This window comes from Glycine max, chromosome 3, assembly GCF_000004515.6.
Source record: "Glycine max cultivar Williams 82 chromosome 3, Glycine_max_v4.0, whole genome shotgun sequence".
Taxonomy (NCBI): Eukaryota; Viridiplantae; Streptophyta; class Magnoliopsida; order Fabales; family Fabaceae; genus Glycine; species Glycine max.
In genome coordinates this window covers 4451141-4465516 of record NC_016090.4, presented here as the reverse complement: position 1 = coordinate 4465516, position 14376 = coordinate 4451141, and the positions used below count along the sequence as shown (strand labels likewise).

Genomic DNA, 14376 nt, shown 5'->3' with positions numbered 1-14376 from the left:
AATTATAGTGCATAAAAATTAAAATTAAAAATAATCAGTTTTGATTGTGTAAGTATATATGAATGTTTAATTAACTTTTTTTATATAATGTTTAATTATTTTTAAATAAAATTAATGGCGGGTATACTTATATAATTATGTAATCAAGATATATAATGACGTACGGATAAAATAATAATCAATACCTCTAATTGAAAAAGTATACACTTTTATAATAATTACTTACAAATTTCTAATAAATTCACAGTGTAAATAGTTGTAACATTAATAATCTAAAAACTAAACTCCTCAAGAATTTAACTAAAACATGTTTTTTACAACTGTCATTTAATCTAGAATTTTCATATAAATAAAATTTTAGTTTTTTTTAATAATTACTTTAAAAATTCTATATAAAATAATTTGTGATTAGTTAACAATACTGATTAGTATGTCTAAATAATTTTCTTTACATAAACAAAATTTACCTCTCTTGTCAATGGAGCAGTTTAAAATTGAACTGCACAAAGTGCAATTAATGATTAATGGTAGGCAACTTTTTTAGTAAACTTTGATAAATATGAATTGTTGGAGGAACCGCACTATCATGCAATTGTTTCTTAACTCCGGAGAGGATCTATTCTCTTATTTATCAATTGTCGTGCATAAAAATATATTTTTCATTAAGTTGATCCCATATGTTGGCAAAAAGGGAAAAAAAAAGTCGATTTTTTTTTTTTTTATTTTTACCTTGTGCTTTATGTCTCCATTTATCGTGGATAAAAATTATTTCGTACCAATATTAATACTATGTTTAGAAGAAAAAAATTCTAAATTAAAAAATTAAAAATTATTTTTTTTTTCTTCCTAGAATCAAATCATTTCATTTTGACCACTTGTGTTGATTTTCCAACCCGTTTGAGACCAATTCTCTGTTTTTACCAGTCCAAATTTCCACACACATTCTCTTCATTTTCAAAGAAGCATCACTTCCCACCACTCAGCCTTTTTCATTCTGCTCAATTTCTTTGACTTCATAAGGGTTAAGGGCTTCTTCGTGGTCGAAGCAGAACCACATGGTATAGCCATTTTACATTCACTCTGAGTTAAATGAGCTCCTACCCTCATAGGTATGTTAAAGTTTCATCCTTTGGGTTTATTATATTCAATATGATTTGAACCCTTTTGTGTTTTAAAGTTTATTGGTAGGTCACTTTTTCCATTTTAATCTTAAAAATCTTGGCTTGATTGTAGTTTGACTCATTAGCAGTTTTACTTTTTTTTTTTAATTGAATCATAAAAACTTTGCCTTTTTTTTTTGTTTTATTGGGGTGGGGGGTTGTTTTGGTGATTCCTTGTGGGGTTGAAGTTTCAGGGTGTAGAAAATTGATTTGAATTTTATGAAACTAAATGAAATGAGTAGGTTTATGTAAAATTTGTTTCATTTGATGGATCTGGAGTGCTTTTTATGCAGCTGAATGAGTGAGCAATGATAAAGGAAATTTGTTACATTTATTGTGAAGATTGGCTAATGACATGGAAAAACCAAGTAATTTATTGTTCTGATTTTGGGAATGTGATGGACACAAGTGTGTGGACAAGAGCTTTGTTAGGGGACCAGTTCATAAATTCTTATAATGTCTGATGTTTTAATTTTGCATTTAATTTGCAGTCCAATGGTGAATATTTGACCAGTGATAAGGATATCTGGGAGCAAGGAATGAGAGTGGTGAGAGGAATGAAAAGAGTTATGGAAATGAAAATGAGGGGAAATGGGAGATTGCTCTGATTGTATTCATTTGTTGTTTTAAGTTGTTAATCTTGTGGTCAATAGAAAATCTAATTTTAACAAATAAATAAAAAATTGGTTATAGATTTTTTTTCCCTCAATCCGCATTCGTATTTCTTCTTGGATCTATTTTTGAAATTTTGGGTAGCTTTTTATGTGGAAAACCCATGATAATATTATGGTCCTACTAATTTTGTTTAGGCCTTTTTATTTTCGTGCAGCAAAAGCAATTCTATTCAACAACTGAATTCTGTACACAAGATGGGGTGTTTCACTGTCTTGAAATACAAGAAGAAAAAGATCAATAAAATCCGATACTCAACATATGTCAGCCACAAGGAGCATGCACCAACAGTGCTACCAGAACCTCAAACTCATCCTCATTCGCTGCAGTCTGCACCTCCTAGTTTTAGGAATAGAGTGAAATCTTTTCAGCCTATTAATCAAGTTACCAATAACAGAACCCGGGCATTATCTGCTCCTTCAGCTCTTGATGTAGCCAACCAAGATACTCTTACCACGGTTGAGTTTGAGGAACAAGAAGAATCAAGATACCATGTGGGATCGCTGATGGAGCAGCGCTCGTCTAGTCCGCAACCTTTACCTCTTCCATCACGTCAGGGTGGTGGTGCATTGAACGCTAATGGAAGCTTTAAGTCAGGGATAGCTAGTGTTTCTCTGTATGCTTCTGGACTAGCTCCTGAAGTAACAGAACAAGATGCTTTGGCCTCGGTTGATTATGAGGAACAAGAAGAGTTGAGACACCGAGTTGGATTGATGAAGGAGCAATGTTCATCTATTCCGCAACCTTTGCCTCTTCCTTCTCCTCAGGGTGGTAGTGGTGGTGTATTGAAGGCTATTGGCAGCTTTAAATCAGGGACAGCTAGTGCTCCTGGACCTTTGCCTCTTCCGCCTACTGGGTTGATTAGAAACTTTACATATGAAGAAATTGCTGCTGCTTGCCACAACTTCTCTTCAGATCGATGCATGTCAGAACGTCTTTCTTCTACCATATATAGTGCTTCATTTGGTGATGATGCTTCAAGTGCAAAGAAGTTTGAAGCCACCGTCACTCGCCTTCATTCATCAACTCAGGTACTTTTCTTCATTCTGCTTTTTTACTTTCATCTCTTGCTATCCTCATGCCTATTAAATGATGACTGGTCATCTGAATTGCCGATGCTTATATTACTAAATATAGAGAAGTGATGTCTTCTTATCTTAAAATAGCTAGAATTCAATGTTTCATGTACTTCTTGATGGAAGATTGTTATGCCTTTTGAAAACCATTTTAAGATAGGCATCAAAGAGTTTAGGTTTGTCAACTGGTGTCATCCAACTTACTATTTAGCAGAAGCTTCTAAACCTTGTTCTTCTTGCTATATCCTTCCTCTTTTACTTCTCAATGCACATTTTAATGTTTTCAAATTTCAAACCACTTTGGAATCAAATGATGAAAATTGTTAAGCATTGCATTGCTACTGTTTCAAGCGTAAATATGAATATTGTTAGCCTTGCATTGAGAGGTTTATGATTTTTCTCCCTAGACAAAAGTCTGAAAGCAGCTGAGAACTTTCTGACATGGTCTACGTGTATGTGATGTCTCTTGCAGGGATTGAAGGAATTCATAAATGATGTTAATACCCTTGCATCTGTGCAACATCCAAACCTCTGTAAATTGCTAGGATTTCATGCACGTGATGGTTCTGAACCAAGGATGTTGGTTTATGAGAGGCTATGCCATGGAAGCTTGGACCGGCAGTTGTTTGGGAGATCTGATAGCCCTTCAATTGATTGGAACTCACGAATGAAAATTGCCATATGTGCTGCACAAGGTCTTACTTTCTTGCATGAAGAAGGGCCTTTCCAGGTAATGATTGTAGGCAATGTATAATGATTGGCGTAAAAATGTATGTCAAATATGTTCAAAACTGAAGCAACCTTTTGTGGTCTTGTCTGCACTTTTTACCCCTTCTTTCCATGTGGTTATTAGACCTCAATCACCTCATTGAATGCCATTGGACTGGAGTTATTGTGTATTAGTATTTCTCGATATGGACTTAACAATTATGTGATGAGAAGATATTTTTCTATGTTCCTTTAGTACATTAAATATTAATTTAGGTTGTACATTTCTATCCTTGCTGATGGACCTCTATCAATTGATTGTAGGCAATGTATAATGAATTTTCAGCAGCCAACATACAGATTGAAAAAGATTTCAATGCAAAGCTTTCTGGATATGGTTGTGCTGGACGTATTCCTGAGGAAGAGATTTCGAGCAGTTCATGTGTAAGTTCATTTACTCAAAAGTGCTGTGTGTTATTATAAATTATTCATCAATTATTTTCTACCTTTGAATCTTCTTATTTTACATGTATAAGTATTCCATAAGTTTTGTTCTTATTCGTTCTGTTCATGAATTTGTTATTGTACAGGCTGTTGGAAACCTGTCAGTGGAGACATTGGAAAAAGGAATTCTTACTCCAAAAAGCAATGTATGGAGTTTTGGAATTGTTCTTTTGGAACTACTTACTGGCAGAAAGAATCTTGATAGCCATCACCCCAAGGAAGAGAGGAACTTAGTCAAGTGGAGCCGGCCTTTCCTGGCCGATGATTTTCGACTGTCACTGATCATGGATCCTCAACTTAAAGGTCACTTTCCTCCCAAAGCGGCAAGAACGATGGCTGACATTGCACAAAGATGCCTCCAAAAGGAGCCATCAGAAAGACCCACCATGAGAACCATTGTTGAAAATCTCAAAACGGTGCAAGATATGAAGTACTCTTGTTGGTTCCCACTGCAAGAGCCAGCAAAAGAAATGTCAAGATCTCCAAGTCTTAATGGTATCATATGTCATGTACCACCTAGGTTGAGTTTCTCTCCCTCAGTAGTAGCAAGACCATCTGTTTCATCTCCAAGATGGTCTACCAGGTCTGGTGGTGTGCCCACACTGCATCTTCCTCTTCGCGCTTGTTCCTCCACTTTCTCATGGAGGAGCTTGGTGGACCGGAAAGCAGGAAGTCATCATCCTCAAGGTGTCCGAGAGCTAGTGTTGAAGGATATGGACTGTCTATAATGTTTTGTTCTTATGTATTTGTTTGTTGTTATTATCATTTTTGGGGTGATTCAACACAAGTGTATAGTAGATAAATGTATGGTTCTTCCACCTTGACATATATCTCCATGAGACGATGTTCTTTTGTAGATAATGCAAAGGTTTGTTATACTGGGTCCAATTAATTAACTCATTGATATAAAAATTTACACGGTCACAAATACTTTGCTCCTTTCTCCTCTCAACACTATTCCAATAATAATTAAACTATAACAGTAGTTAAATTATAAATTTTAATTTACATTTCTGTACTATTAAACGATTCAAAATATGATTTGATTCTTATATCTTTTACTTTTTTTTGAGGTTCTTAAAATTTATTTTTTTATACAATTTCATTTTGAATGATCTTGATATATGAAATAAAAATCAAACCGGTGCAACTCATGGCAATAACAATATAGTATAGTAATAAAAAGTAGCTTTCAAGAAATCACACAACTATTACATACATCAACCAGTCACATTAATTCCGTACAACATCAGTGAAATGCTTTTCATGCAAAAGAGCATTTTCCTATTAAAACGGCAAAGCCAAATAATGGCTTTTCAAACTAAGAAACGAAATTAGGTGTACTCTCCCTTTCTCCATATAACAAACAAGACAAACAATGCTTATTCAGACTCACCACACTTACCAGAGAAACAAAACCAGATGTATTATAACACAGCAAGGTGGTGCTTTCCTTCAACTCCTTGCCTCACTAGTTTACAACCCTAAAACACAAGCTTTGGCGTATATATGTTATTGAGTTTTGGGGGGAAATTTCACAACCACAAGACACAGACAACAACAGAAAATATATATACACATACAAATGAACCTCTTATAATTTTATAACTTAAGCAAGGATTCTTGTAAAATGATTTCGGAGTAAAAAAAAAAAGGAAAAAAGAAAATGTAACTGGCAAGATTTCATGAGTTAATTGTTTTGCTCTTTATCTTGCCCACTGTTCTCTTCAGGGCTGCTTTCCTGCGCATGAATAACCGAAGCGGTTCCGCAATCCTCATTGTGTTTCACCTCACTATCATTGGTTGTCTGTGCCTGCACATTTGAAGCTGAATTTGTTTGCTGCTCTGTTATCAAGCTAGTAAGGCCATTTTGCTTCAGGTAGGTCTCCAGCGGGAGATTTGCTTCTTCAAGAAGACTCGTCATGCTCAAGCTGTTCGGCCCAGCTTGCACATCTTCTCGATCAGGTTGGCAATTCAAGTCTAATTGTCCCTTGGCAGCTTCAGCCACCGCATCGTCTGGACTCCTTGAATCTAATTCATTTTGCACCCTTACTTCATTCTCCAAACCGTCAACTGGAGTTAAATGGCGAGAGGTGCTATCTACTTCTGATTCATCTTTCGTCCGCCATGATAACTGATTTCTCTGAGCAATCTCTGCTTCACGTTCGGATTGCCGCTTCTTCTTTCGCATCATCAGGGTTTTAAACCGACGTTTAACTGTCATGCACACATTGCAGGTGCATGTAGGTTTGTGTTTGCCCTTCCCACTTGGTGGCTGGATACAGACAATGCAAGAGCACCCAGGTCTATGCCGAGGATGTTTTGTGGTGGTAACAACTGGTGTTCTGCCAGAGTCACTTGCATCATCTCCCAGTATTGCTGCATTTGCCAAAGCATCCAGTCCTGAAGATTCCCGTTCCAGGGCCAGTCTCTGGCTTGCTGCCAGTCTTTGTTTCTTGAATTCTATTCCAAAATAAAGAATTTCAAGTATATTTGATGTCATCAAGAATTTGTTTACAAGAAAAACATGTTACCATGCATTCATAAAAGTCACAGAATCACCGTCTTTGTTAATGCAGCGTAATTTGGGAGTGCAGATTTGTCAGTTTCTTGAATGAATAATTTGATTAATTAGAGTAAGCATAAAGACAGTAGCAAGACAAAACTCATTAATACAACCAACAGTGTGGTAGCTCCTCCATACAACTAATCATTATTGTCTAGCTCATTTTGTCCTCTTACTGGCACATAAAGTCGGTTTTTTCAATTGGAGGCTCAAGAGTTAAGAATTTTAAAGGGTTATTACCTGGAATTTTAAAGTCATTATGTAAAATCCTTAGTACGCTCGTCAGTTAGGACTGGTATGCCCACCATTGAAAAATAGAACTATAAAATGCATAAGAATTCAATACTTCAATCTTTTTAACCATGCTGAGCATGTTTTAATATTTAAGTTATTTTTTTGTTGCCATACAGGTTATGGGAATCTATACAAATTATGGGGATCTTCAAATATACTATGTCTTGTATCCTCATTGCTCAATTGTTTTTTATTCCCATTCTATGTGCTTTCAATGATTGAGTATAGAAAGTTATATGGTCAATTGAAACTTTCGTGTTTGGTGTCCAATCAAGAAAACAGTTGTTAGTTTGGACTAGAACTAGACCAAGTATCTAAACAAGATACTAAAGAAGCTTTTGTGTTTTTCAGCTCTCTCTCTCTCGCTGCATGTGTTGTGTGTGTGTTTTCCTTTTATAGACAGACAAAAAGGGAAAAAATCGAAAGACAAAGCTTGGAACATGGCAACGGCTTAATAGAGATACTCTTCAATTATAAACCGTACATCAACAACAGCATCTGATCCAAATTTAAATGGGAAACTCTTTTGAGAGTTCCAGTCTACATCTATATTAAGTTACAAATATAAATTTGTGGGTCAAAAGAAAGTCTAAGTAAATGCTTGGGAAGTCAGCCATATATTTCAGTACAATTAGTAAATATGAAAAGGTAAATACTTCCAGAAAAGCATAGCTTCATAATGTAAAATTTTGCACATGAAACCATTTTCTACTATTATGTATTGATCAGCAGTAACTCTAAAGCATAATGAACACAAGAAATGGAGAAATACCTTTATTCAGCCTCAGAAGATTATCCAGTTCCCTTGGGTTCAATTCATTGGGAGCAGCACATGAACACCTGTTGACAGCAATGCAGAAGCATAAAGGTCTTAACTAAGAAAAAACTATTGGTATTAATAGTATTGCACTAGAAAGTCTACTGCTCACCTGCTCTGATCCCATAAATTCTCCACACATGTCCACTTTGGGGGAATAAGTGCATCAACAGGCAACTTCCGCCATTTTGAGCAACTATCACACTGCATCCACTGCTCATTTACCCTGAGATCCCATCGCACTCCAAATTGAAATAATCAAAATATATAAATTTATGCATTGCTATAACTTGTAAAAGAATTCATAAGGTTAAATAGAAAATAAGAGGATGGTAAAAGAGGGAAAACTTGACACAAGAAATAAAAAGAAGAAAACTCTAATGTACAATACTCATCTTACCCAGTTGATCGAACTACGAATATACTCCTCTTTCCAAAGACAGGAGGTTCCTGTATGAATTGAAATAAGTCAATTCCTGTGCATAACCTTAAACAGGTAATATAATAAATTTAATGTTATTTACCTAGACTTAGTGGAGACTTAACTTTAAATATTTATGTATTAAGACATTTGTGAAGCTTAGACACTAGCCCTAATATTGGTTAGTGTCTTGTGCCTTGACATAACCGATGAAAGCAAAATTCATTTTTTTATTTTTATAAAGGAGAATGCTAAAGAGCTCCCTTAGGAAAGAAAACAAAAACAAGAAAACATTTGATGAATAACAAATTTTTTATTATATTAAAAAATATATATTTACTATAAGTAGTTGAAAGAATTTGATAAAGTGTGTTTATTGTTTGTTAACCAGTGTCCTTAAGACACTTGTAAGAAAGATCCTTTAAAAAATATAAATGACATCACTCACCTAACCTGAGTTTCGAGAAACCCATGCCCTTCTTCCCTTCTTGTTCCAAAAATTACAAGGGAATCCCCTACCCATGTACTAGTTCCCCCCCCCCCCCCCCCCCCCCTACAAATGCATGCCCTAAATGCAAAGACTATATAACCTGAAACTAGACGGGTATTTAAAAAAGTTCAAACTAGATGGCTGTTTCAATAAATTACAGAAATTGCAAATATCAGGAAAGGTCAACTACTGATGTATGCTGAACTACCCATATCTGAGAAGTTCCAACCTTTTAGAAATTAGAAGTCAGATTTTTGTCTTTAGATTTAGATAGAAGAAGTTTAGGGTAAGATGAATGCATTAAGAACTTATTAGAATGAAAGGTTCATACATATTTATTTGGGTCAAAGTTGGTGTCTGAGTTAAACAGACACCAAAAATATCAATTTAACCTACCACTAATAGAATGGGTGAATTTCATAAAATTACAGCTCCTTCTAAATTGTTTACTTACTTCATATTCTTCAAATACATGATCCTCAATCATGACAATGCTTGGCTTAACAGTTGGAGGAGGACGGAGCAAATCTTGAGCCTCTTCCCAAGTAAGTTTCAGCTCCAGCGCATCCTGGCTATCGATAAGCAACCTCTTACTTTTTGACCCAATATTCCGAGTTCTTTTCTTCTCGGGAACCATCACAGGTGGCAATGGCAACCCATCTCTTTTTCTGCTTTCAGGCATGTCAATGCTATGCCAATTCATGTCACCACCAGCTGAGTTCCATTTCTTAGACAGCGCATTTAGGTGGGTTTCTGAACATCCCTTTTGTGACTGAAGAAGGCCAGAGTAACCACTTAATATAGGTAGATTCTCATAAACACCAGAATAGGAAGTTTCACTTGAATGAGAACCATTGGGCATATTAGATGGTAGTGTTTCCTGCTTAATAGGTGATTAAATATCAATTCTAAAAGTTTGAGTTTGCTATATGAACTAAAACTGATTGTTACCTGTACTGCAGTAGAATTTGTTGCCTTTCTAAACCCCATTATAAGTTTCCCCTCAGGGTCCATACGGCTAAATGTTACTGCAGAAATTTAAGAAAAAAAGTAAAACCATATTTGTAACCAAATTTGAAGACGAACTAAAAAAAATTAGAAGAAAACACATGTTGCAAACTTGCAATTGAAACTTAAAATGGTACAGAAATCAATTGCTTCTCAATGAAGAGAAACCAATCAAATATATATCCAAAAACCTGAGCAACATTTTGTCCAAGGAACAGTAAAAAAACATCAGTGAAGTAAACTTTGTAAATATTCTCAGAAGAAAAGAAAGGAAAATACATTAGGAAAACCATTGCAGTTGGTATCTTAAAACATAATGTCTTCTAGGTATGCTGACTGATTAGTTAACACAGTGAAAAATTAGCAGATTTTTAGAAAATGATATTGATTAGGTAACACTTAACACATGTTTTTGTAAAAGACATGTAGTAGTTGATATACTCTTAGAAAATGAAAGTGTACATGTGGTTTATCTATTCTAAGAATGAGTAGTTTAATAAATTAAGGGATCCTCAGTAAAACATACCAGTATCTCCAGCTTGCAATTGCATAGACTGAATGCAGGGGGTTACACCTTCTAAAACATACATCCTGCTGTTATTATTTGGCCAAAATCTAAACTGAAACATCCATTCTTTTCCTTTCACATCTTGGATTCGTAAAGGAAGGCCCTCTGGTTGAGAGATTGGAGGGAAATATGCCTGCACAATGCTCTCGTCTTTCAGTTTTAACAAATTACCAGACTCGTCAAGAAAAATAACTTTTACTAGAATTGTTAGTTAATATAAAATGACAACAGTAAAGGCCAGTTCAACAGATGAGTTAGGATAAATTACTTCAGCACATGCTTTTGGTAAAACCAAGCGACCAATTCGACCAGCATCACTTGCACTAAGCATCTTTTCAAAGAGTGGCACAATCGTAGAATTTGAACTTGAACATATCATGAATGGTTAAGGAAATACTAAGGTAAAGAGTAGCTATCAAAATAATAATAAGTTTATTAACCTGTGTAAGTATCCTGCCAGTGATTAATAATAATTTATAGAACTAATTACAACGCTGGATACTCTCCTGATATTTGTTGCAACTCTTGATCGGTAATCCTAGGCCAATAACGTGGAAGCAATTGATTCCTTCCCCGTCCTTCAGCAGGTGGTCTTGCCACACGAATCTGGGATACCATGCCAGCATTTGCTTCTAAGCTTGTCCCAATAGTTGACCTAGGGGGCTTAGGTAAAAGATGACGAGACCTTGACCCCAATAAAAGTGGAGATGTTTTACTTTGTTCCCTTTCATCAACAACAGCACTATGAAAGGGATTTGAATTTCCTAAAGGAGCAGCAAGGGTCATACTCAAATTTGTCTGTGCCAATGATTCATATATATCTCGCATTTCTGTTTCTGCCTTACAGTTCTCTGCTTTGGAAGCCTTAGATGATCCATTAGACTCACAATGAAATTGTGATATCAAAGTGTTTCCAAGTTCTCCAACTGAAGGTAAAATTTCTGGTTTCATTTCTGCAGAAGGCCCATCTGTTTCAACATTATGAGGTTTGAACCAGCACCGAAGCCCATCATTCTCTGCATAATGCCCTACTTGCATACCCCTCACAGTTAATTGGTTAGCCAGAGATGTGTACTGCTGCTGTGTACTGACATTTTGTACTTTTGATGTCCCGGATCCATTAGGCTTTTCATTGTTTGCAATCTGTCAAATTATCATTGTCAATTATGGGAACATACAGCTAGACTTGAAAATTCAATTATCAACGCAAATAATCAAATATGTAAGAAGCAAACAACCTATTTATGGGAGCACAGATTTGAATTGCAGAGCTTGCATAAGAAAGTTTTTTATTGTTACCTAGATCCTAGAACACTCAATTTACCTCTACATGCTAATTAACAATTAACTTATCAACCTTATGAAGATACAAGATTCAGTTTAACCTGAAAATTAAGACCTGCTATCTAACATCATAAATATTGATCTATTTGAGGGAATTGTGATAATCAATAAAGGAAACAATATTTTCATGTGTTTGCATAGCAGTGAACATAAATGATTATTTAAATAAAATGGTAAAGTAAATTTACAGGTTGCAGTCCTGAATTCCTTGCACAGCTTATACAGCTTACACCACCAGTATCTAATAATTCAAGCTGAGACATAGAAGCAATGCATCCACAATGGAGACGCTGCAGATAATAAAACATATAGGATCATTAAGCTTAACATAGAACATGGAAATACCAAAATTGGGGTAAAAAGAGTTATGCTAGTCTTCTATATACTCTACCAGTGTACCAAAATACGTATATATTTTTTAACTCTACCTTGTCACATGATGTGCATTCTCTCCAACCAGAATCATTTGAGTGAAACATATCACAATACGTTGATTGCTCATAAGCAGAACTACAACAGAGAAAAAATCAGGATTAAGAATCTGAGCATGAATCTCTTGGTAATGCCCATTTTCATTCAAATAAAGAAGGTTTGCAGACTTATTGATCCAAGTCAATACATATTCTAAATTGTTTACATCTTATACAGAACTTGAGTTTGAAAACGAAAATTGTAAGAGCAACTTTTAATCATCTTTTCATCCAGTGCATGCTTGAAAACTTTGTCAGAAGACAAATTAGTGTAAGCATATATATTAATTTCAATAATTTATTATGGAATTATCATATGATACCATCCCAAACTCATTCCATGTTTCCCAAACAGAATGAATAATGATATTACGCACCGTTCAAATTCAACATGATTTTGACAATAGAAATCCAGCCAGATTAAATTTTTGTTCCACTATATCTCACACAAGCTTTACAATCGGACAAACTGGTTACTATACAACTACTATGTTTTTTCTTTTCTTTTCTTTTAATCTCTGTTCCCATTTTATCACAAGTATTTCTTTTTTGTCATTTATTAAAAAAAAGTAAGGAAAATTAATACTGTAAATTATAAACACATGCCATATAAAATTGTGTAAAAAAAAATAAACGCATGCCATATAAAAACACATGTCATAAACAACGTTTTAAATTGTGGTCTCTGGTCAGCAGCCACAATTAAAATTCGGCGACCCAATTTTACCTACGACAACTTCAAGTCTTCCACTACTTACCACACAATTTAAAAAATAAATAATAAAAAAAAACATAAAAGCGTGTAAACGCCACTACACTGAAATTCAGCAAAAAAAAAAAAAAATCAGCAAAAAAAGCCACTACACTAACTTTAGAAAATTGGAAGGAAAAAAAGGTATCCACAAGCCAAAACTTAGATTAAGAAATAACTAAATTAAATACTTCAAAGTAAAAACATTAAAAAAAACCCCAAAACAGCAAATAATTAACAATAACAAAGCAACAAATCACAAAATTACTCCAAAGTTCTAATCAACTGTTGTGTTCCGTGCATCCACGTATCAAACTCACGCGTCAATTTCAACACACGCTCATCGATTCGAAATCTAGAGCATCATTACCCGCACTTATCGCAGAGATCGGCGAATTCGCCGGATCGCAGGGCCCAGCCTTTGCGCCACCGAATCGTCGTCGAGGTGGCGCACGCCACGTTCATGCAGCTCCTTGACTCCATTTTCAACTCCAATTCCACACAGACTCTGCAAAAAAAAAAAAAAATCAGAAAAATCAGAACGAAAAACCCTAACTGTCACCTCACCGACTCGCGCGACGCCGGATGTAAAATCCGGCTGCGGAGAAGCGCCCGTACCGAAATTAAGCGGGAGAGCGAAGCTCGAGTGGTTCCTCCGGTCGCCGGAAGTTCACGAGGGGAAGTTCCGGTCACCGGAAGTTAATTTTTAAGCGGAGGAGGTGCCGCGAGGGGTGAGGTTTGGGATTCGCATTCGCGCGTTGTGGAGAGGAATAATGAAGTGTGATCGGAAGATTGTCGGAATCTGAACGGAGAGAAACCGGAGAGAGATTTGAATGGACGGCGGTAACCGGAGAGAGAGAGAGAGAAGAGAGGGGTGAAACTGAGAGAAAGAGAGAGAGAGAGAGAGGAGGCGTGTGCATGCAGAATATAAGAAAGAAGAAAGACAGCACCAAAATGCATGCACGATGATTATACTTCAAGACTCGGCCAACTCCCCCACTTGCTCCCTCTTTTTTAATTTTTAATTTATCATCATTATTATTATTCTTTTTGTAGCTTTTATTATTAGCAATATCATTGTGGTTGTATTGTTACTCATTATTTTATCTTGTTTCTTTTTTGGCTAGATAATGTTTAGTATTAATTAAATATTAAATACATGTTAACATTTTTTAGATAGTAATGTATGAATAAAATTTGTTGATATTTAATGTGTGAAAATATAAATATTTTAAATGTTAAATTATGAATAAGAATAAAATTTTCTTACATTCTTAAATGAGAATAATTTTTTAGATAGTTAAATTATGTTTTAGTCCTTAGACAAAAAAATTAGCATTTTTTTGTCCTTATATTATTCTTTGTTAAAAATTTTAGTTTTCTTTTTTAAGTCGTAGCATTAATTGATGGCGTGACTCTGTTAATGATAAATTATTTGATTACATGTTAGACTGTCTTGAATTTGATAGTGCTTGGAGAAAGTGGATTAAAGCAACTTGCTTAAGTTGTATGTCTATTTTGGTCAAT

At 35.1% G+C, this 14376-nt stretch overlaps 1 protein-coding gene and 1 pseudogene across 2 annotated transcripts; one reads left to right on the top strand and one right to left on the bottom strand.

Annotated features, from left to right (window-relative positions):
• The first annotated feature begins 888 nt into the window (after positions 1 to 888).
• Positions 889 to 5008, top strand: LOC100779357 (receptor-like cytoplasmic kinase 176; annotated as a pseudogene).
• A 513-nt stretch (positions 5009 to 5521) lies between these two features.
• Positions 5522 to 13833, bottom strand: LOC100778833 (B3 domain-containing transcription repressor VAL2). Of its 2 annotated transcripts, none has more exons than XM_006576383.4 (13): positions 13468 to 13833; positions 13220 to 13357; positions 12057 to 12138; positions 11817 to 11918; positions 10787 to 11427; positions 10553 to 10649; positions 10243 to 10417; positions 9660 to 9736; positions 9163 to 9588; positions 8198 to 8247; positions 7910 to 8023; positions 7753 to 7820; positions 5522 to 6583 (listed from the first exon to the last, which is right to left on the bottom strand). In XM_006576383.4, the coding sequence occupies exons 2-13, from the start codon at positions 13330 to 13332 to the stop codon at positions 5811 to 5813; spliced, it is 2718 nt and encodes a 905-aa protein (XP_006576446.1). In that variant the 5' UTR covers positions 13333 to 13357; positions 13468 to 13833; the 3' UTR covers positions 5522 to 5810. The 2 variants fall into 2 exon arrangements, with proteins under 2 accessions (XP_006576446.1, XP_006576447.1); XM_006576384.4 differs by having other exon boundaries at positions 9163 to 9480.
• Positions 13834 to 14376: the final 543 nt, after the last annotated feature.

Bases quoted from the DNA above. Each gene is read 5' to 3' on its own strand.
- LOC100778833 (XM_006576383.4), bottom strand. From the start codon at position 13,332: ATGGAGTCAAGGAGCTGCATGAACGTGGCGTGCGCCACCTCGACGACG. The intron at 10,650-10,786 runs GTATCCAGCGTT...GATATGTTCAAG, and splicing joins TTGCAACAAATATCAGGAGA to TTCAAATTCTACGATTGTGC. The intron at 9,737-10,242 runs GTATGTTTTACT...AAATTTCTGCAG, and splicing joins ATTGCAAGCTGGAGATACTG to TAACATTTAGCCGTATGGAC.